We start from the raw sequence: 24,537 nt of genomic DNA, 5'->3' as shown, positions 1-24,537 counted from the left end.
CTGGCTCAATGACTAGTGGCGCCCTCTGATGGATGGTGACCAAACTACAACATTCAGAGAAGGTCAAATTGGACGATTGGAACAAATTTTAATGTAATAAACCACTATTGATTAATTGTTTTCATTCCCACATTAGTGATGGAAATGCAGCTTGTGAAGCCAAAGCTGATGCAGTGAAACTGGAATCCAGAAGAAAAGCAGCAAAGCGGCTCCGGATCCGCACAGATTGTATGTAATCTAAATGAGTTTGTGTTGCTGAGCGACGGAGGTCAGTCAAACTTTCTGCAAGTCATCTACCAGCCAAGAGAAAAATAGCCCAACTTGACTTTCCTGGCGGCGCTGCAGAGACAAAAAGCAGCCGGGTGCTTTTTAATTACGGCTGATAACTGTTGGTGGTACCAGCCATCCCCATCCCCCAAACCTCCCATACTCCTAGTGATTGCACACACACAAATTAAATCACAATTCACAAATACTCCAACTCACAGGGAACCCGCTCTGACTTTTAAGCCCTGCGAGTGAAGTGGCGGATTGTGGCAGTGCTCGCTGAAGATACTTTCTGGGAGATAATTGCGAGTGTTCTTGAGCAGACGGCTTCAGAGGAGCCCTGGTAAACAACTTGGCAGCGCCCAACGCTGTATCACACTCACTTTAGCGCGAGCGGCAAATTGAAACAAGCCAAACTGCTACACGGCGCTAATGCAGATTCGGGCGGCTGCATCTTTGTATTCAGCGGGGAGCGACATGAAAGATTGAAGTTTTTAATTGGTTTCTCCACATCACGGGACGATTATTGTTGTGTTTCTTTACAAACCGTGCCAGTGAGTGTGGCTGGGCTGCCAGCGAGAGAGGAGGAGGAGGGGTGGAAGCAGAGCGATAACAGGAGCTGAAGAGTGATTCAGGAAGACCTCCGGGGGTCTGCAGGGACCCCGGTTGCACTAGTCTCCAAAACAACAACCTTTTAACTCCAATTACAAACCTGAGGGGGTAAAAAATAAATAAATGCGTGGGTATGGATGGCAGGATGACAAAATTACTCCTTCCCCTTGTGAGCACTCGGAAAGCAGCAGAGTCATAAAACCAGGAAGGGAGACAGGTGCAGTTCTCACCTGCAGAGAGACGCTCACCTTGGCCAGCATGGCTAAGTGCTGGTTCTGAACGATGGCCGTCCTGTAGGTGGCCAGGCCGCCCTCCTCCAGACTGGGGAACAGGTAGTAGAGGTGAACACTGCGGACGGAGAGGAATCCATTTTTAATGGTCATCTCTGTTCTTTTCCAGGAACCCAAATCAAAAACCTTTGCTTTTACAGGAAGTGATTTACACCAGCCATCAAAAGACTACATTGTTTTGGTAACTCCTTTTAAAGGAGATCTATTATCAAAAACTGAAATTTTTTACAGTTTTATATGGTCGTTTGGGTCTCAACTGCTTCTAAAAACAGGCCCACTGCGATTTTTCTGGATATAAGTTCATGTTTTTTGGAGTCTGGAAACTAGAAACTCATTCAAAAACATTTAAAATGTTGTGTTTTTGTAGCAAATTCACATTTAATGATGGAAAACTGTCAAACTAACTCCAAACGCAGTAAATATAGTACATAAAGGAAACATTTTTGTCAAAGTATTGATAAATAAGGAAACCTTGGCTGCAGTCTCCAAGAAAACCAAATGAAAGCCTCCAACACAGATTAGCAGCCTCTCCCTTCCAGGCCCGGTTTGGGTCCAAGAGACGGCTGAGGACGCTTGAGCGGATCCACAGCTGGGTTCTACAGCGAGCAGGTTCCATTTTCATTACGCTGCAGCCTCTCCGTAACCGCCGCGTGTCATTTGATTTCATTTGAATTAAAACAGGCCATTTCTTTCAGTCATTTCCAATCAGCGCTAAGAGAGGTAAGCAGGTGGCGTCCCGTTTTTTTTTGTTTTTGTTGTTTGCAAACCCCACAAGAGCTCCATTTGTCAGGAGATGGGAGAAAACCTGGAACAAACACTTGGAGTAATTGAAAATAATCACATCGGAGACAAAGTTTCAGCTGTACACTGCAAAAACACTAAATCTTAAGAAAAAAAAATTCTAGCTTTTAATGCAAATATTTCAACCCACTTGAAATAAGACAAAATTAACTCACAATAAACTCGAGCTTATTAGTAAAAAAATTTCAACAATGTTTTTTTTTAGAAGAATTAGTTCTACTGGTAGTTTCTTTCCACTTAGACATTATTGTCATTTTTAAGTTAAGTAACCTCCCAGTGGAACTTTATTAATACACTTTATTAATATTACTGGCTGAAAAGTTACTTGTCAGTTAGTTTTGAACTAACATTTGAGCTAAAAAGTAAATAAAAATACTTGGTAAGACTGCGTTTTTGCAGTGTATGGAGTATATTGTCACATTTTTAGATGAATCTTGTTAAAGAGTAAAATATCTAAACTTCAGGGCTCAAAAAATATGATTTTTATCTGAAGAATCAGCCAATGGAAATAGAGCATGGTATGGTGTTTTCTTTATAACTTAATACATCTTCTGTGTTTATTATGACTTTTAACTTTGGACCGCCTTGCTGCTGAAATGTTCAAAACAAATAGACTTGATTGATTTCTATATTAATCTGGTTAAAAACTTAAATATCCAAATTTTAGGATTCAAACAAAATTTGTGTCTTTTTTTATCTGTAAAATCTGCTTTTTAAACCTTGACTTAAAACAAGCTCATAAATGTTGCTGAAAATTACTTGTAACACAATTTTGTCTAATTTCAAGTGAACTAAGATATTTGGACATGAAGCAAAAGTACTTGGTAAGATTTTGTGTTTTTGCAGTGTATAAAAAAGTAAATAGATTGTGGTTTTGCAAAAATGTTCATTTTGTAAATGTTGAAGATTTTAGCTTCTCTATCTTGCTGAAAAGTTACTTGTTAGTTTTGTATTACTTCACGATATTTGCATTGGAAATGAAGCAAAAATAGTTGGTAATATTTTGTGTTTTTGCAGTGTATTGAATAAATCAAGACATTTTCAGAAAAGTCTTGTTAAAAATAGGTTTGTGTGTCTTTTTTACGTGAAAATGATGAACAAAGTTTTCTTCTGAGGACATTCATCTTTAATAATGATGACTAATTCAAAATCTTACCTGAACACGAACAAATTTTATGTGAAGAGAAAAAAGCTTTATTCAGAGGATTGCACTTGGATTTATTTTTTTTACATCATCTGTCGATCTTGTAGGTCCCCTCTGTTCGGCACCGACTCCCTCGCTACATTTGGGGCTGTTCGCATGTGCAAAATGTTCTTTTGGCTGGACAGCAGAGGCGCGCGGACCCTCCAAGGGCAACGCGCACGAGACAGCTGGCTGGATCTGCTGTAGCCATTTAACTGGACAAGGGGCTGATAAATAATTCAGAGGGCCAGGGCGCAGGCCAAGCATGTCTCGTCAGACACTAACAATCAAAGACGGGTAGGAGAGGAGGAAGAGGCTGAAACATGCCCGGAGATATCCTGAGAAACGGAGGCGAACTGACCTGCTTGTCGCTGCATAAAGAGCAGCAGTCTGTGTGCCACAAGGAGCTCCTATTAGACTTTAATCCTCGCCGCTCACTGATGTGGAAGTGTTGGCGACGCGGGTTACAAATTGGAGTTTTTGGATAAAAACATTTTTCTTTTCGTTCCAGGAGCAGAGGGAAAAATAAAAGTTTTTATCTGCTTTCAAGCAGTTAATTCATCTGGTGTTGATGCAGGTTGGAAGTACAGAATGTGGAAAATTAATTACAAGACTTTGTTTCTCTTCCAGGCAAACAGACTTTGTTTTAAAGGAGCGGCATCATGTAAAAATCAACATTTTTTATGCTATTCCTTCAGCAAACACGTTTGAGAAATTTTTTAATTTCTCAAACAATGCAGCTCCGCCTTCAAGGCAAAGCTCCTTCCCCACTCAGCTCCTTCAAACTAGCCAGCAGCAATTAGCAAACACCTGCTGAGCTCATTATAGCAGCTATTTACCAGAGAATCGCTGGTAAAAACACCATTAAGGGATTAATGGAGGAGCCATGTTGGGATAACTTCCTGAAGGCGGCGCTTCAGAAAGAGCAGGAGTGTTTAAAGAGACAGAGACCCAAATTCAAAACTTTAAATCAGGAAGTAAAGTATCTTTGAAGCAATATTTGAGATATATGGCTTTTTTATAACATCTGATGGTAACATAGGAACTTGATTATGCTTTACATTAAGCAGAAAATACACATATATTTGTATTTTCTGCTTAAGTGGCCTGAATCAGCAGTTCTTTGGTTTTTTGGCTGTAAATGTTGAACCACCACCATGTTTAAAAGTGTTTTAAATCATTGTCATGTAACAGATGCAGTCAGGTTCAGGACAGGTTAGACACCAACTGAAAATCCAGTATAGAAGATAATTTTTTTTTATTCTTAACTGTTTAAATCTTTTAATTATTCAACAGTATAAAACAGAATATTTGGAAATTCCCAAAAACACAGAATGAAGTCATAATATTATGAGAAAGAAAATTTGTAATATTACAAGAAAAAGGTAATAATAATGCAAAAATATTAATATTAGAACATAGACATATTACCTGAATAAAGTTGCATTATTATAAATATATTCTTTTAGTTTTATATTTTCCTAATACTTCATCAAAGGGAAAACCCATTACAGCAAGAAAAAGAAACATATTGAACATCTCTATATTAAATATTTTTATATATTAAATATAAATATAGTATATATTTATATATTACATATATAGATTAAATTTACAATATATTTACTATAAAGTCAATGTGGATTTTTGTTGATTTTCAGAGTAAAGTTGAAATAATAGTCACAATATTATCAGAAAAAAATCTTAACATGACTTTAATCTCGTATTATTTCTACTTTATCCACATACGACTTTATTATTGTAATATTATGACTTTATTCTCATATTTATTTGTTTAAAAAATATTTTTAGTGTGGCCTTAATACTTTATTGTAGAGAAAAGTTGTAACGACAAGAACAAGAAAATAACATTTAATATGTTTGATGCCTCTTTGTGCGAGTTTCTGCAGGTTCCACCAACTCAAATTTAAGGAACGTCGATGTAAAACAGTCAATTTATAGATAAGAAAATAAATTTGTCCCAAAGGTCCTGGCCTGGAAAATGACTGAGAAAGTCACCAAAGTTTAAAGAGAAACTGCAGGAAGTTAGAAAAGCTGATAATTAAGATTACTTCAAAAGATTACAAGAAAGTCTGGCAGCTTCAAAAAGAAAAAGAAAAAGAACTGACTCATTGCTTTAGTGCAGAACTCAATGTTTCAGTGACTAAGTTATGAATTTGCTCTTTTGTGGCCACTGTAAGGATAAAAAGCTGCTGCTGTTGTTACAGTGTGAGATTAATAACAGCTGTGCAATCCACAAACACAAAATCCTACCAAGCATTTTCGGTTTAATTTGTACTCTAAATATCTTAGTTTACTCAAAACAACACAAAACTAACAAACAACTTTTTAGGAAGATGCAAGAGCTTATTTTTAGTCAATAATTTCTTAATAAAAGTGAAATAAACTCAATTTTTTAAATCAAAATTAAGAAATTATCGACTAAAAAAAGTTCCTTTTCTTGCAAAAAACAAAACAAACTACTTGTAAGTTAGTTTTGTTTTAATTAAAGTGTGCTAAGATATCTGCACTAGAAATACTTGGTTTGTTGTTTTTAATGGCAGTGACTTGTGTTGTCGGCTAATTGAAAGTCATCACTGACAATTTCTGGCTGTTCAAGTAACATCCCAGTTCCAATTACCAGTGAATCAGCGTCTTAATGAGGCACAAGTATGGAGAAGAGCAGTCTGTCCTGTGACAGACAGGAAGGAAGGCAGACAATGAGAAAGACAAAAGAGGGGAAGAGAAAAGACGGCGTTGTAGTCGGCTTTGATTAGCGCCGGCGTCCATCAGAGAGTCTCACCTGGTGAGGAACTCGACAACAGCGTCGCCCAGGAACTCCAGCCTCTCGTTGTGATTGATCCTGGAGAAAAGGGCGGAGATTTGATCAAGTTCAGTCCAGAGCAATGAGCTCATTTCATCCCCCCTCAGGTACGCCTCCGTCCCACAGCTAGAGTTAATTTTCTTGTCAGCGGGCCTGCCGGGCGTATTAATCACACAAATGGGCGCTCTGATTGCGCCTGTGGTCAATGATGGTACGAGCAGATACGAGCCAGCAGGCTGCCTACCTGGAAGGAGACGGGTCATCCTGACCCAGACGGGACATGATGTTAATCAGTGTGTTGATTCCTGGAAAGAAACGACCCGCAGGCGGGAATTATTAATCACGGAGGAAAGGAAAAACATTTACTTACACTATAAAACAGAAAAAGATCATTTTCCCTCCAAATCAATGACATTAAATCTGACTAAACCTTTGATAGGGAGCAGATTACATACATATGCTTAGTGATTTTGTGGAATTACAAAATAACACTGCAAAATGTTACATTTTAACTGTTTTTGGTTGAGTTTTCAGTATAAATACCTCAAACAAGATAGAACTAATTTAAAAGTAACTTTTCAGCAAAATATAGGAGCTTGATTTAAATAATACTGATGAAAAAGCACTACTTTCATCTGCAGAACCTGGAAAAATTTAATATTAAGGCAAAAATAATCATCCGCTGGAACTAGTACCCTTTTTTTAATCGATAATAAGAAATTATTGACTTAAAACAAGCCCCTAGTTCTTCCAGAAAAGATTTGGTATATTTGCAGTTTAAGTACATAATATTCACTGTGCACTGCAAAAACACAACATTTTACAAAGTATATTTTGGTCTAGTTTTTAGTACACTTAAAAAACTAACTTACAAGTAACTTTTCAGCAAAATGCAGAGGCTTATTTTAAGTAAATAGTTCAACTGGCAAATGACTTCAGTTTGACTTGTTATAAGTTATATTATCCGCAAATGGATTCAGTACTTTTTAATCAATATTAATAAATTATTTTCTTAAAACAAGTTTCTATATTTTGCTGTATAGTTACTAAGTCTATTAAGATATTTGCATCGAACCTGAACCAAAACACTTGGTAGGATTTTGTGTTTTTTCAGTCTTAAACAGTCATATCTAAATTACTTATAATTAAAGTGATTTCAGTATATATAATCATCTGAACTTTAATGGAAGTTTTTCTCTCATGATACAGATAATTTTATTCCCAATCATGAACCTAATTGATCTAACACACAAAAGAATTATCTTGTTAAATATTTAATGTCAGACAAAAGAGAAAATGTCGTCTTTTTATATTTTATAGAGAAAATATTTGGTTTCAAGCATAAATGAGGTAAATCCCACCTTTTTTCCTCATGTACATGTGGTGGACCTTCCTGTCGCCGTACTTCGGTTGGCGGATGCCGCAGTTGGACAGCGAGTTGCGGGCGTGATCGGGATTCATGCCAAAGTTGAGGTGGTGACTGGGATGAGTCATGGCCAGCTGAAAGGGAGCGGGAGCAGAAATGTTTCTTCTTTTCTAAAAGTCCGGACTCTTCTCAACAGTCCAAATTAACAAGTTTTCTTTCTGGTATCCAGGAGAAGTTTATCACTTCAGGCAGATCTGAAACTTCAACACTGATCCAGACATTTCAAATAAAATGGTGTGAAACAAAATCAGAAGATCTCATCTCAGACAGGTTTTTAACATCTCTGCATTTACTTTGTTTTCAATTAAATTACAAATTACTTTTTTTTTTATTCTTTATGCAACAGATCAAAATGCAAACATTCACTTCTGGTCATCTTACAATGAAAATTCAAACTCAGTTTCAGTTAATTTTATTATTACTTATTTAAAAAAGACAAATATGTCTGCATAATATAAAGATTCAATACTTGGTCTGGGCTCCTTTTGCATGAAATACTGCATCAACATGTTGGAGGCATGTAGCTCATCATCCACTGAATATTCATAGTTTTTAAGGAAACAGATCTATTTCCTTTTCCTCACTGTTTTTCCATTAATATGCTTCCATATGTTATTTAAATGTCTTTAGCAATGATGTTTTGTGGCTCATGAATATTAACCGATCTGCATTGCATAAACACCAAATTTTACCAAGTATTTTTGGTCTAGTTTCTAGTGAAAATGTCTCAGTTAACTTGAAATAGAAGCTTGTTCTCAGTCAATAATTCCTTAATATTGATTAAAAAATGTTAGTTTCCTTGGGAGAAAATGTCTCGTCATAAGTGAAGTAATTTTTTGTTTATATTCAATAATCATTGACTGCAACCTGTTATCTGTTAGTTTGTCTTACTTTAGGTGCACTAAGATGTTTCCCCTGGAAACTAGATAAAAAATAAGATTTCTTTTGAGGTATTGAAGTTTTCATTTGCTTTAAGTTATGTTTTCTATTTTCAGTGAGCAGCACCGCTGCTTCTTTCTTCTAAGGTTGTTTCAACAGTTTTCTCCTTACAGTGTTCTTGGCATTAACCATTCAGCAGTCACCCTCTACGGTAACAGCATCTAAACGTGTTTTGCACTCGTGATGCAAGTTCAGAAACAAACTTGCAACTGTTATGCCTCTAACAAAGGTCATTCCAGGGTTACGCTGTTGAGAAATGAGGCACCAGCAGCACTTCATTATGGAGTCCATGTTTCACATCCTGCAATGTCAGCTTAACTTATAAAAAGATGCAATGTTGCCTTTAATTTTATTCATTAAAAAGAACATTTAACCTCCAGCGTTGTGCGCATGCGCAAAATTTCTGGACGTAAACAACAACATGCAAGGCGTCCATGTTGTTGTTTACCAAACAGCAATGGCAGCTTCCTCAAAATTCTGAATCTAATAATAAAATGCAGTTATCTTTTGCCTCCGAGATCCCAATCTGATCTAAAATAACAACGACTATAAGGAATCGGTAGTTTATTTCCCCAGTGTTTTACCTACCATTGGTAAAACAGAAGCCCGAGAGAATCCTGACGGATATAGTCACAGGCGTCGGGCTCACTGACTGCTTGACAGGCAGGCCAAAGATTGAGAAACTGAAGGGATGCTCACTGCCAACAGTATTCCTCAGATTTTCATTGTGACCCCACAAGTCTTGTCTTTTGCAGAGAATAAAGTTGTGGAGAGTCTTAATGACGTGGAGGCTGAAAGTAGATAACTTCTCTGCTTTGGTGGCAGGAAAGAGGAACACTGAAAATACATATGTTTGCTGTATCATGTTTAGACATTAAGAAAAGAAGATGCTCTATGTGAAAGGAGTGTTACACTAATAAAACAAACTGGTTGGAGTTAAGAGTTTATTTTTGATTTGGTGGCCAGGTTGGTGGCTTTGGTTTTGATTTAAGAGTGTAGATGGCACAGTATCGTAGAGGAGTAAGTGGGTATTTCAGGTTTTGATGTTGGTTGACCCAAACTTTGATCAATGTTGTATTTTGACTAGGAAGATGAGCTTTTAGGATCAGTGTGAGAATCTGCTAGGTTTTTGATTTTGTGAATAAATAGAACTGGTTTTTGGTGCAATGTGAGTAGGTTTTTGGTAGGAAGGGATCAGTTTTGGATTAGATGTATGTTTTGGAGGGCAGGGATTAGTCTTTGGTGGTTTTTCTGTGTGGCGTTGGGATGATGTTTATGGTTTTGTAGGTTTATGGGACTGGCTTTTGCCTGGTTGGGTGGATAAGATTAGGACTTTTGTGTCTATTACTTTTTGGTTGCATAGGTCAGACCAACCAATAGAATTGCTTTTTGAGAAGACGGGTTGGATGGGTTTGTTATTTCGTAGGTTGGGTATAACCAACCCACAACCTTACAATATAACAATATAATCTTACAATATGGATTATATTGTAGGGCTGGGTGGCAATTTTAATTTGAAAAGTAAAGGTACATGATCAAGATGGGATTTTTCTTTGAGAAAAAAATGGTTGGGTAGCTGGTTAGGTGGATGGAAATAAAAGAAAATCCAGTCTTGTACTGACCTGTATTTCCTTTGCTTGTCTCTTTTCTTCCTTCAACAAATGCATCTCTACCCTGCTCCATCTGTAAGCATCTTTAATTCTTTATCACAGATGGCCAAATGCTGGAGAAAGCTCAAGGCTGTTTGCCAATTCTATAAACTGCAAGTGCATTACAGTAACAGCTCCAAGACAGCAAATCTGAGGTCATCTTTCAATTTGTCCTTCCAATGAGACTAATAGTTATGAATCAGAAGACAAGGACAGCTTTCAAACTGGTTCGCCTATACGGTGCATTCTTTCTCAATCTCTAAAGCATCAACATTCAAACCTCCATAACTATTAAATAATAAAGTAAGCAGCGTAACAAATAGTTTTGCAGTATACTAATGCTTAATGTATGCAAGATGCAGTCAATTATAAGCATAAAAATATTAATTTTAGTGATTTCTTTAGACATTTTCTCAAGATATCAAAAGATAACTGATGGGTAGGGGAGCCCCAAGGCTCCAGGCTGGGAAATGTTCCGTTTTACGAAATACTAGGTATTAAAATAAGAAATATAAAGGTTTGAGAAATCATTTGGGGTTATGAAATTGAGAAGTTCAAAAGACCATCATTTGGTTTGACCACTTTTTGTTGCCAATTGCACAGAATTTCCCTACAATTTATAATTTCTCATTTAATATCTCTGCGGCATCAAAGTATTTTTTAACTGAGTAGAATTTGATGCATCAATTCTCATCTCTAGTCAGACATATAAATAATTAGTTTCAATATAAAAGTCGATTTACAAAGTGTAAATGAAAAAGCTTATTATGCTGTGAAATAACCCGGTTTGTACAGTTTATTTTGTTTATTATGAACTGAAGTTAAATAAATAACTGCTATATTTCGACAGACGTTAAACATTAAACCTGTCAAAAACAGGCTCAGGACAAACAGACTGGCAACTGAATGGAGGCGACTAACAGATGGATGAACGGATGGATGCATAAATGAATGGATGGAACTAAAAAGTAGTCAAATCCTAAAATATTATCAGACACTGCAGAAGTGTTTTCTAGGCAATAATGTCAAGAATCCATGACATAGATCAAGAAAAGTCAATTTTATGGTAACTTTGCAAATTGTTATTTACAAAAAAATAAAAAATAAATAAATAAATAAAACAATTTTCCAGTCAGTAGAAACACTGCTGAAATTTAAATTTGTCTTCACAAAGCTCACATAAGTCATCAAATGGCAACAGATTTGTCTCTTCCCACCTGCAGAAATCTCTTAACTCATCACTTCACAGAACAATTAGCAAGCCAACACTTCTAGGCCTAACATGTAGCTACTTCACAGTTCTGTATGTCTTTCACTTGTACTTTTCTTTAACTAGATTTAATGCTTACACTAGGACTTTTGTGTTGTACCAAAGAGAGCAAGCAATGATGGGTCAGCAACTGTTCCAAGGAAATGAGGAGCGAGAGCTTCTTCTTTGTAATATCGGAAGCTGTTTGTCTGAAAAGTAATGGCTTACATTTTTGTAAGCCAGTAAAAATGCTGGAATTTCAGGTAATATATCCCTGAGGGCAACACATGAGTCAATTTTCGGCTTTGTTTGAGGAGGAAGGTGGGGAAAAAAAACTGCTGTGCCTAGAAAGACTTTCCGTTGCGGAATATCTCAAACACGCCGAGGGGGAAAGAAAAAGGAGAAAGATAGGACTCAGAAGGATATGTCGAGCCTTTATCAATCTTACATTAGGAGAATGTTAATCTCATCCCACAAAAAAGAGAAAATAGAAGAAACTCAGACTTCTTTCCCCCCCTGGGCTTGCGTTTCAAAATGCTTGTCTTCTTTCAGCCAACTTCAAATCAATTTCAGGCTCCAATGAGATATATATGTAAAACTCTAACAGAGAGCTTTCAATATTTATAGTTACTCAAGAGGCCTTCAGCTTTGTAGTGTTTAAACAGAGAAATGACAAATTTAAAAGCGATTGTGAACCAAGTCTGACGTGACACAAGCAGAAATCTACCAATTTCTAGCCAGGTGTTAAAAGTTTTACACTTAAAGTTACATCTTTCAATCTCCACTCTCCCATTGTGCCATGCCAGACATGTCAATGACTGCCTACTGCACAGCCTCAGGTAAACAAACAGCTGCTGTTTCAACCGTGCAACTAACAACAACGGTAGATTTTTAGCTGATTGATATTGGCAAATATGCCTGTGCATGTAATGCCTGCTTATGGAGTGGTGGTGATTTTAGTCTAGTGATCAGCAGCTGCTCGAACGCCTGCAGCAAAAACAGGAAAAAACTCTGTTCTCAGAAACCAGCAGGAGAACTTCACTTCACACAGAAAGTTCAAGGCAAACCTCACTTTATTTACACAGTAAAATATTATTTTATGCAACACAGAAGCAAATCAGCCCGACTTTGGCTTGTGAAGTTATTATTAGACTTTGGATCTGAAAATCAGACCAACCGTCAAACAACCAAACAAACTCGTTGTTTTGGCCGTTTTAATCACTTTAATCCAACTCTAGTTTGTTTGGTTAGAAAGTCAAAATCTTGTCCACCAAAAACCTTCATCTCTGTTTGGAAGAAGTGAAGTCTGGATGGTTCGAATTCAAATGTTCAGCTTTCTAAAATAATGGCCTCAGTTTTTCTTTTTTGGGAGCCTAAATTTCAATGTCAAGTTTATTTATTTGCCATTTTTAAAAGTGCACCAAAGTGTATGACACATGAAAATATAAATCAACTTTAGATAAAAAAAACAAACAAAAATAAAAACATTTTATGACGGTGACTAAATGAACGGCAGATGGACAGGAAACCTCTCTAAAAGCAGGAAGTGGATTATAGCGCAGTGCATTCTGGGTAAACGCAACCAAAACAAATGGAAAGGTCTAAGAGAAATGGCTTTTATTTTACCAAAGACAAAAGAAAATTCTTACAGCTGCTAAAATCTTTTCTCTAAGAAGGAAGTTGCACCGAGTGTCTTCAGAGGTTTTTGTGTTGTTTCCTTCAGAGGTTCTTGCTGTAGCTCCCCTACAGGCGAGGAGGGGGACGGGTTTTTCAAAGTGTTTGATACATTGGACATAGTGCAGTGAGACAAAGAACCAGAGCAGCTGAAAATGTTTCAATTTTGATCCCAAATTGAACCAAGTCTACCAGACAATCAGGTGTGAAAATAACATAAGATTGGCAACTAATTCATTCACTCAACTTACAATGAATCGCTGGAGTTTATTAAGATCCACGCGATAGAAGTTGGTAAACTTGAGCAGATAATAAGAGCCGGCAGCAGTATCGAGGGCAGCTGCACTTCAAACAGAGGGACATTTCCACCACATGCCAGCAGACAGATCAGAAAACAAACAAAATGCCGCGGCACACAGAGCACACACGCATGGAGCTCACAAACAAAAGCACGCAGCATCAGAGCGCAGGCCGAGGACTTGTACACGTAAATAATTGAGGACCTCTGCGATGCCTCTCGTTCTGTCAGCATGGGTCAAAAGTGAAGAATGGCAGTCGAGCAACAGGGGTTGGGTGGGATTATGATGGTTGGGTGGATGTGAGGGATTCGGGGATGAATGCGTGCCTCTCCAGCTCCAGAAGCCCACAGCCCTCCCCGGCTTTAAATGTTAAATGTTTAACAGGGAGGCTCTCAGAAGAGGAGCTTCAAAGAGGTGTTGCTGCTCTGCAGCCGGGGGGAGGGAATCTTCGAGTGCTCCAACTCTGCCAGGCTGCAATTTCACTGCAGGATCGTTGGGTTATTCTCTTCTTCATCAGGTGTATTGATTCCCGAAGAGGTAAATGAGCTCACAGACAGCCGGTGAGTTGTAGTGATTACATAACAGCTCCTTAATGTACAGGTAAGCTTTTATTCAGCATTATAGAGAATCTGCAGAGAACATGGATTGGACCGACCCACCCAGCTGACGGGTTTTCCCCCCGTGATCTTTCATTTCCACGGACAGGAAGAGTGAAAACTTTTTTTTCAATGGGGGAACGGCAACGCTGCATCAGGACCATTGTAGATAAAAGCAACACAGAGAACAAATAAAAAAGTTAAATTTCACCAAAAACTCAAATTTTGAGATTAAAGACTTAAATTTGACAGAAAAATTTAAATGTCTGAGATTGAAATTTGGAAATTTGCCAGAAAATTTCCAAATTTTGAGAACTCTGAATTTTTTTAGAAAAAAAACAAGGACATTTTTTAGTTTGAAAAGTTTTTTTTCTAGAAAAGACGTCAAATTTTTTGAACTAAATCTCAAATATTTACTAGAAAAAAAAGAAGAAAATTTCAGAGTTTGAAAAGTTAAAATTTCTCTAGAAAAAAGAAATTGAGCCAGATCTCAGAAACTGTTGAGAAAAACTTGAACATTTCAAAGGTTTCCACTGTTAAATTATGCTGGTTGTTGATGTAACTCTTGTTGTGGACCAGATATTTTATTGGATTACATTATCTGGACTCTTGTGGATGTAAAAAGAGTTTTTGGTCAAGAAAGATTCTTTATATTGAGAATTTTTAAATTAAGATTGTGTGTATATTTGGAAATGAAATATGTTTAATGCAGATGTCTGTCTGTGGGGTTTGGGCTGGATGGGTGCTTCATGTGGCTGGATTTGGACTTTCCCTGCTTTTTTTCTTCCCTGAAGCTGCAATTAACCCTTAATTTTCACAATACACCCTGTATTTGTTTGGCACATTTATGTGTCAATACGACAGGGTAGAACTGGATATTTTCAGAATGAAGATATATTCAACAAAAACCTTCAAACATCAGTTTGTTCTACTGCATTTCCATTACACAATCATGGCTTCCCTTAAGAAGAAGCGGTGAGATTTATCCGTTTCTCAGCACAGCAACTCGTCGGGCTTCTGGTGACTGAAAAGGAGAATTTAAGGTAATACTTTCATACCTTTTCAGGGTTTTCAGGAGGAATTCAGCAGTTGAAAGGTTTCCACCCGCACATTACAGCCCATTGGAGGCAGATTAATTCCAAGCACACAAGCCCTCGTATCAAACCACAATTCATTTGTAATGCAATCAAAGAGTGGTACTAGATTCCCTCGTGTTTAATGAGTAGACTGTCAGTGAAAAACATCCATCTCATTAAAGGCGGTCGGCCCCTCAGAGTGGAGCTAAATGAGAAGTGACGGAGGATGTGAAACCTGACTCGTTTGGGAGCGAGCGCCGCCACCGCTCCGTCTGAATCCATCCAGACGACAGGTTTGTTTCCATTGCATAAAAATCATTTGTGCTTGATAAATATCTGGTTCTTTATTGAGAAACCACTTCCTCACACCTCAATCTCCTGGGAAACAAATCCACATTTCTTCTTTTCCCTTTCTTTTCCACTGGGAAAAAGACAACATCTCTTTCCCCAACCGCTTCTCTGGTGACCTTGTGACCCCTTCCCTTTATTCATCCCTGGAACTGAGGCCTGCAGCAGTGAAGCCTCTCTACCGCCTTTCATGAGCAGATCACCCTGGGAGAACATTCCCTCAGAACCCAGCGGACCCGGAGGACCCAGCTCTGTGTTTACGTGGACATGAAGAGCGACCGGACCGAGCCAGACCAAAAGGTTTCTCTCCAAGGACAAGACGTGTGCAGGTTCCTGTTTCACACTGCAGAGTTGCAAAGTTGGCAGCTCATTCTGGTTCATAATGAACCAGCCTGGCCTCATCCAAGCCAACAGAAGCATGGAGCTAAAAGCACAAGGCTAACACAGTTAGCTAAAACTAACAAAATAAAAACATTTTTGTTTTTGGAAAAACCAAAAACTGTAATTGATGGAGAAACTAGAACAATATGCTGCATTAATAAAAACAAACTAAGTGTAGACATAATGTCCTTCGTTTTTGTGTTTATGAATCTGTTTATTAGCCGTTTGAAATGATGTGAAATGTATTTTTTACCTCCCAAAAGCAGTAAATTATGTCATTACATTATCCATTTTTTCATATTATTTTGGTAAATTTTTAATGCCGTTTTTTAGTATATTTAGTTCTTAGAATTTCATAATTTAATGCTATTTTTTTAAAAAGGAAAAAACAATCATATTATACTAATATTATGAATAAAACTATTATTAATACTAATAAAAATTATTGTTTTTATTTTATTTTGTATTTATTAACATATTAACTATTACATGATATTAATATTATTATTATTATTGTTAATATTTTTTCAAAACATTTCATTTTTAAGAATATTTTTGCATTATGTTTATAACAGTAATTTGATTATTAGAAATTATTGAAAATATAAAATTTTTTAAATAATTTTATTTTTATATCTAATAGTATTTTCATATATTTTGCATAATTAATACAATAAATTGAATTTTTTATCATATTTTATAATAATTTAACAGGTGATACCGGTTTTAGAATGATAATTAAATGAGAGTTTATTGTAATAATAATAATAATAACAGTGATCTGAGCAGGCTGGCTCCTCGGGTGTGCAGCAGTGTGTGTGTTGATGATGGTTCTCTATTCGGGTCATTTCAGCCGCAGCTTCAGGTGAATTTCTGACAAGCCAACACACACAAACAAAACAAACACCAGTGAGCCGGTATTAACACCTCTGTGGATATCATTGTGATAGAAAGTGGCAGCTCACATCGCACACAGGTCGCAACGTGAGCTGCTGTGTCCAAATGATCGCGTCTTAGTTTCTGTTTGGCTGAATGAGAACCGAGGGAGGCGGGACTCATTTATAAAAGAGGACGACGCTGTTTCCTTTCCAGCACTCGAATGAGACAGGTCGTCGTTATGCCAACGACAAAGAAGCCGATCGCTGATCGATGCGGCCGGAGAAGTAGCGAGCCCGGAGCGAGTCCTATTGCATCCTTCCCCCTCTTTAACTATGTACAGCCTACAACACATTGATTTCTAATGTATCAGCTTATGACAGCTCTTCAATACTGCTGCAGGCAGCCGGGGAGAGGTGAGCCGGGCTGGTGTGTGTGTACACACACCTGCCAGGGGAGAGCTGACATTATGGAGGAGGGCTTGTTGTTGTCCTCCTGACTACTGTCACTGCTAGTCAGGGAGCCGGGAAACAAACTCAGGCCAGTCACAGTGAGTCGGTGTCGGTGTGTGTTCGCCCAGCTGACTCCTGAAACCCCGTTTCCTCCTCGACAATCCCAGCAGAAGCTGCAGTAATGAGGGAACTCCTCATAACAAGCTCCAGCACAAGCCTGGTTTCTGGATTTTTCCTCCCAAAAGGCCTTATTTATCACGTTAGTGATCAGCAGAGGTGGGTAGAGTACGCCAAAAGTTGCACGCACTACTTTAAAGAGGATCTTTTATGCAAAAATCGCACGTTTTTATGCTTCCACTTGTGCAGGTTCCTGTTTCCAAAGGCTTTACATTAAAAAACTAGCAGCTTTTTGGCAGGAAGTTCATGTTTATTGGTGTCTGAAAAATGAGCCGTTCCAAAAACCTTCAGATGGTAGAAGCACAAATCAGAAGGCATTTTCTCGTCACCTAGCAACCCCAGCAAGTCCGCCTGTTACCTAGCAACCCCAGCAGAGTTCCGCCCGTTACTTAGCAACCCCAACAGAATTCCAGCACATTTGGTCAGCTAGTTTTACCGCTTTATGAACATTTTTGCACTTCCATTTTAGTCTCAATTGATGCTAAAACCAACCCATGTGTTTAAAAATTAATAAATAAACAACAGCACCCTGACAATTGTTGGCAACTAGTTAATGAGTGTTGGTGTCTAGAAAATGAGCCGTTTCAAAAACCTCCAGATTAGTAACAGCGCAATGTGATTCAACAAACAAACTCAGCTGAGTTCCAGCTCATTTGGTCAGCTGGTTTAACTGCTGAAGGCTCTGTGCAATGGCTGCTGGAAAAAGACAAGTTACTGCATTCTTGTTGGCTGTGTAGGAGGCGCCACTTCTGCTTTTCAAAGAAGTATGTTTGCATAATTGCTCATCTGTTTGCAGCCATTTTAATGTGTGAATGTAAACATTAAATTGAGAGGCGTGGCCTCCAGCAGCTTACTTGGATTTAAAGTGACAGAGACCCTAAAACAGCTCATCTGTAAGGAACTGACCAGACTGAAAAATGTAATAAGCATTTTTTTTTTAGCCCATAATGCTATCCTAATAAGTTCAAGGAAGCATAATAGGTGGAGATGCCTCATATGAGAACAGTGATATTGGTCAATATTAGTAACTTTTTGAACATATTGGTATCAGCCTGATAAATAAAACTGAAATCAAACACTGATTTATTTCCACATTGTTTCTGGTTGTTTTTATTTCCTAAGATGTCAAAAAGGTAGAGAAAATAAATTTTGGTCAAAATGTTCATATCGGTACATCCCTAATTATAGGAGACCCTTAAATAATGCAGCAGTGACTGACAGAGTTGCGCCTCACCTGCAGGAGGCAGCGGTCCTTGAAGACGTAGCCGATTAGCTTGTCCAGGTGCATCAGGCACTGGTGGTATCGGATGTGATGGGTGAGAACCGGGAGCATCATGGCGTGCTGCGGGACGACAGAAACGGAGGAGAAAAACACCCAGGTGAGATCATGTCTCATATGAAAGGAGAGTGAAGAGAGCGAGCGAGAGGAGAAATCAATCAGCCGGCCATTATTTATTAAGAGGGGCTCTGCAACAGAGAGATGAAATAATCAAAAAGCCAATTGCTGGAGTGTGAGAAGGAATGACAAGAGGACAGGAAGGGAAATTCACATTTGGACAGGACAGCGGTGGAATCGAAGCTCTCGCCGACAGCCTGACACGCTCAGCTTTGAGCAAACACTGACAGCCCTTCCTGACCCTCATATGAAAGCAAAAAGTTTCAACAAAGTGGAGGGAAAAGTAGCCGAGGAGGAGAGGAAGAGGAGCGTTGGGGCGAGATCTTATGGAGTCATTACCGGGGAGGCTCATCGAGTGTACACACATTAACCCCGGCGCCACCGCGCAGGAGGCGAGGGAGCGCCGCCTGTTTTAATTAGAGCTGCTGCAGGGAGGGGTGGGCGAGCGGCGATGCCACGCGGCCCCGGGGCCATTACAGGGGCCACACCGACACGGTCCCCAGGCCTTGTTAAGCAGCCAATTAAACAAAGTCAGGGCCCCGGTCGTGTGCGCGGCTCCTGACCTGTTCTGATGACTGACTGAGGACAAAGCGTGTGTGTGAGTGTGAGTGTGTGTGTAGTGAAGGCTTGTTAAAACTGACACTCTGATAATTAAAAAGGTGGGAAAAGATCTGATTTACCTTCACCCATCAGACCAGCAACAGTTTTTATGCAGCTTAGACACGAAAAGCATAAATTGGATCCTTTAAAGGGAAATTATTGTGTTTTCAAGGCACATAGTGCCGTTTTAAAACATAATAAAGCAAATATTTTAATGTTAATTTCATAACAATACATTTTCATTAAATAATTTACTTATAATAAAATAGAAAAAATGCTATATATATCAAATATAACTTGTTTAAATCCTTGAAATTGAGCCTCTCTCTTTCAAAAGCTCTGCCTTCAGGAAGTCATTTATTAACCCTTTAACATTTTTACCAGCAAGTGTTGCTCTGAGAAGTAGCTTCTAAAATGAGCTCAGAAGGTGATCGCTAATTGCTGCTGGCTAGTCTGAAGGAGCCAAGTGGGGGAGGAGCTGCGCCTAGAAGGCGGAGCTAAATCCACCCAGGCGTAATTGAGATAAATAAATACAGACTGTCCAATTAACTCAATAAAATTTTTAATTGGGTCCCACCATTAAATTTAAATGTTTTTTATATACATATTAATATAATTTTAATCCTTTTATTTTTAAATGCAATCATAAAAGAGTTTATCTAAATATAAATGAACAGGATATTGGTCCTTTGTGCATCTCTACATGAGACAAAACATGTGCATCTAATCCTTTTCTCCTGATTTCTCCTAAACTATTATAAATAAAAGTAAAACTACAAAAACATTTATAGTTTGAAGTTTCAGAATTAATTAGAAGTTTCTTTGGAGGATAACAGAATTTTTCTCTAATAATTTCACTCTTTTCATGGTCATGCTCTGTTTCCTTTTCTGAAGTCAGTAAGTTTGTTTATTTAACATGAATAAGAAGACCATTCCCTGCCAAGCAGCCTATTCACTGCTGCCGGAGAGGAGATAAAAGGCCTGGTTCTAAAATGTGTTTTGGACACTGATGTGATAAAGGCTGGAAAAATACGTGGAGATGAATAATAAAAAAAACAAAGATTACTAAAGTAAATCAAAATAAACCCTTTTAGCACTAAAAAAGAAAACTAAATAAATAAAAAACCTTGCAGTAGTCGAGAGCGGCTCCTGTAAAGACCCGACAGCTTTCAAAATGAAGAAATTAGGGGTCACTTTTAGCGGCCATCGCTCGTCCCTGTCACGCAGTGCTCGGAGTGCAGCGCCGCGGTTCCAACTGAAATTATTCATGAAGCAATTAGTCGTGGCGGTACAGCTTGAAGCAAATATAATTGGACAGCAATTATGGATCGGATTCTTCCCTGGCAGACCTCGCGGGGAGCGGGGTCTGACTCGTGAGGCTACAACTTTCTGTCATTCCTCGCCGAACGTGAGCGGGAGGATCAGCCGCGGGCCGACGGAGGCGCGGACGCTGACGTAACCGGGGCGGAGACGGAGAGCAGAGCCACTGCCGGTAATCGCCTGAGGCCAGAGTTAGCAGAGCGGACGATAACTCAAACAAAGTTTTCACTTTGGAGACAAAACAACACACATGAAGTAAAAAAAAATTCTTTCAATTCACTACCATATGATAACAATTTTTTTGCACTTTATTACAAAACTGCGCAGATAAAACATCAAGCACTTCCCAGGACTTTATACAGAAATCATCCAGTTGAAATTCAAGGATTTTCAAGGATTTTAAGCACCAGTTTGAACTCAACAAAACATGCAGCTGTGGAGTTCAGTCCTCATTAGATCTGCTAAATTACCGGCACATATACGTAAAAGAACTAAATATTCCCCTGAAATAAAGATAAAGACGCAGATAAAAATAAATTCCCGCCCCGTTTCGATTCTGAAAACGTCGCGCGGCGGCGCAGCTGCATGTAAATAAACTGTCAGGTTGGAGTCGTTGCGTGATGAACGGTGTAAGTGCTGCAGCTCTGCGGGGGTCCACTTTGCTCATACAGACTCTGACACTCGAACGGAGACGCAGCGCGGCGATAGAGGAGAGATCACAGGCAAAGTTTCTGACAGCGTCTGCCTGAGTGGAGCCACAGACATGAGGATGTTCGGGAAGCAACGTCGCATCGCAGAGCTTCTCCTTTTTTCTGTTTCGCTTTGAAATTCAGCTTTCATTCCCATCAGTTACCTTTTTATTAGCAGAGACAGATCGGCAACTCTGTACGTCAGCAGGTGAAATTAGAAAACGGATCAAAGCTGCATTCATGCAAAACGGACAAAATCACACAAAACAAAAGTTGGAAGTCTCTGATTTCTGGATGTGACACAAATAATATTCAAATATTTCATCGACTAACTTTATTGGGTCCAGAGGCGGAAAAAGTATCAAAAAATTGTATGTAAGCGTAGTGATACTTTTGCAAATGTTTACTCAAATAAAAGTAGAAAGTCGCTGTCCAATAAATTACTTGAGTAACAGATCAAATTATTAATCATTTAATATTTACAAATTACATAAACAAACCAAAATGTAAAGTTAAGTGGAAATTTTGGGATTGGGAATAAAAAGCATCAGAGAAAAGATCATTTTTCCAAATCAGTTTCTTTCAATAAAAAAGTAACAGAAACTGCAGGTGTGTGTCTGTGTCTGGTGAATGTTTGGTTCTTTTTCATTCAGTGGGGAGAAAATCCAGAAATTGAATCAAGTAAGAGAAGATAATACTTCATGATACGAGTCAAGTAAAAGTAAAAAGTTCAACGTAAAAAACACATAAAAGTACTTTAAAAAAGTAAATGTAAATTTAAAAAATGTAATTAGTTTCTCCCCAACTATGATTGAGACAGAAAGTGGCTTCCAAGTTTTTCCCTACGACATGATGCTGCCACCACCATGTTCCTCCATGTAACCTGCATTTTTATTAAACTCCCTTCAGTTTCATTTCAGCAAACAAAGAAAGCTTTAAGAAGTCAAACTTCCAGAAAACAGCCAAAACACTGAGTTCCTTCAAGGCTAAAAACCACCTAACCACCTTTAGATTAGTAACAACTGGAACATTGACCAACATATATGATGTTTATTTCCTTTCATTATTGGTTCCAGTATTAAGTGTTTATGAGGTAAACCACCTGCAGCTTTACGCCATAGAAACATAATTGATACAAATAAACTTGACTTGTCCTGTTGTGTAACACGATGGTGTCATGTTGTGACCACAGTGGGAAAACTTTGTCAAAATTAAAAATCTTAAGGGTTTTTCTCAATCAAATCATTTTAAAATGTTAAAATGGCTCATAGTTCAATATAGTTCAAGCTGCTTGAGATCTTTTGGAAAGAAAAACAAGCGATTTTTAAAAATCTACATGTAAACTATGATTTAGAGACAAACTGTCGAAAGAATTGAAGCTGTAATTCCAGTTTGATTGTACGTGTTACGCAACAACGATAGTATAAATTTTATAAAATTTGGAACTATAAATTATAAAGCTCAATAAGATACAATAAATCATGGCTGCAATGTGAAACAAAAGGGGTATAAACACCTTTCAAAGTGGCTAAAAAGACAAAAAAAAAAGACTCATCAACATCCACCAGACCTTTAGTTTTTTACGTTCAATAATCAATAGCGAGTTAATTTAAAAAAACAAAGGATATATTTAACAAGCCAACAAGTAGGAAACTAAAAATGACTCCTATCTGAAGGAAAACAGAAACTGAAATAGTTCATTAGTCCCAAAACGCCTTCATGTGTCACTGAATTTCTGTTTTATTCGATTTATGATTTTTACTATTCTAAGAACAGAAACTCAATTCAAACTCCAGTTACAACTTCAGAGCTTTGAGGCCTTTATTCTTTGACATCATCATAGGATCTACGTCTATGTTTTGATTAAAGGATGATTTAAAAAGGTGTCTGCTTTGATTGCTTATCATTTATTTAAAAAGGTGAAACCCTCAGAGATACGAGCTTTAATGCGTTACATGTTGCGGAGTTTGACAGCGTTGCTGCTGGATGTTACCTGGCAGACGTCGGAGCGGATGCCGGTTTTCCAGAAGCCCTGGCTGCTGAGCTCCACAGTCACCTCACGGCGCATCGTGTTCTTCTGCCGGATCTTCTGAAGAGCTTCCTGCCAAACAACCAGGCCAGTCAATTATTGATCGGCTTGAACACGGCCTCCGGAGACGGCTCCCCGTCCACACAAACACACTCCTGTCGCCATGCTTGTTTTACCTCAGTTTCCATGACAGACTGCCACATGCAACATACTGCAACCTCACATGGTACGAGATACAAACATGGCAGAACGTTGAGGTTTAATTATGATGTAACACGTCTGCCATCGACTCTTCACCGACACAGTTTTAGCAAGAGCACAAACTGTTGCTCTGCATTACAGAACAGTTTGAGTAGATTTATAACATCCAAACAGTTTTATTAGAATTATGTTCTAATTTTACAGCATAGATACTAACCAAAATGTCAACATATTACAATAGCAAGCTAATGCTAATGTTGACAGGCTAAAACTAACGTCAAAATGTTACTAGGCTAATGCTAAATGTTAACATACAACCATTACAATGAAAAGGCTAACTGTTGACACTAGAAACTAGACACAAATTCTTGGTAGGATTGTGTATTTTTGCAGCGTGAAAGAAGTTCTTATTTTCATCAAAATAAGAATCAAAGCAATCTTTCTCCCTCCCCTAAATCTACTTGTTTCTCTTATGTTTCATCTGGAACTGAAACAGGATCTCACAAAGCTGGTTGGACACGGATCCAACCTTAACATCAGGAGACTGACCAGAATGTCTGAGTCAGATATGAGGCAGTCCTGGATATAACATAACCAAGATGGAGGCCGTATTGACAGACTGCGCCTCCTTAATGTGTGTGCTCACGCGTGTGTTTCATTCAGCAGAGACGGCATCGACTCGCTCTGCGTTAGCCGTGATCTGCCTAAAATGGAATGCCAGGAATTTTTGACTCGCCGAGGAAATAAGAACAACAAAGGCATGAATAAATAATGCCTTCCCACTTTGAACTGTGCATCAAAAAGAAACTCGCTCGCCCACGCGCATGCACCACCACACACGGCAAACCCTCCTGTGGACAGCCAGCCAGCCACTGTATATGGAAAGCAGTCATCACAAAGAAGCGTGAATCGTATGTAAACAGTTTATTATGCAGGGGCTGCAGCGAGGTCAGAGAACTGAGGGAAACAAGAAAAGTAAATAATTAACCAGGGAGGTACAGGCGCTCTGTTTCTGCTGGTCAAAGTCACGGCACATTTGACTTTTGCCGTCATCTCCTTCTGCTGAGAGGACTGTTTATATTTTGGATCAGGCTGAGGTCAAACACCAAATGCTTCCTGAAAATCAATGGCTGACAAAAGGAGAGCGCACATCTGTTGCATGTTGTCCCCACTTTCCGTCGAG

General features: G+C 38.4%; 1 protein-coding gene across 1 annotated transcript in view; it reads right to left on the bottom strand.

The window, feature by feature from the left end:
• Positions 1-24,537, bottom strand: part of drosha (drosha ribonuclease III) — a 152,740-nt gene that overhangs the window by 105,644 nt on the left and 22,559 nt on the right. Inside the window, exons 16-21 of the mRNA XM_055059367.1 lie at positions 23,118-23,225; positions 18,354-18,461; positions 7,339-7,477; positions 6,222-6,282; positions 5,957-6,016; positions 1,128-1,227 (exon numbers count right to left, since the gene is read on the bottom strand). Of these exons, the coding sequence (XP_054915342.1) occupies positions 1,128-1,227; positions 5,957-6,016; positions 6,222-6,282; positions 7,339-7,477; positions 18,354-18,461; positions 23,118-23,225 (576 nt within the window). The remainder of the gene's footprint in view (positions 1-1,127; positions 1,228-5,956; positions 6,017-6,221; positions 6,283-7,338; positions 7,478-18,353; positions 18,462-23,117; positions 23,226-24,537) is intronic.

This window comes from Poeciliopsis prolifica, unplaced genomic scaffold, assembly GCF_027474105.1.
Source record: "Poeciliopsis prolifica strain line A6 unplaced genomic scaffold, Auburn_PproV2 SCAFFOLD054, whole genome shotgun sequence".
Taxonomy (NCBI): domain Eukaryota; kingdom Metazoa; phylum Chordata; class Actinopteri; order Cyprinodontiformes; family Poeciliidae; genus Poeciliopsis; species Poeciliopsis prolifica.
The sequence above is the reverse complement of the archived record's forward strand: the minus strand, read 5'-3'. Positions and strand labels throughout refer to the sequence as shown.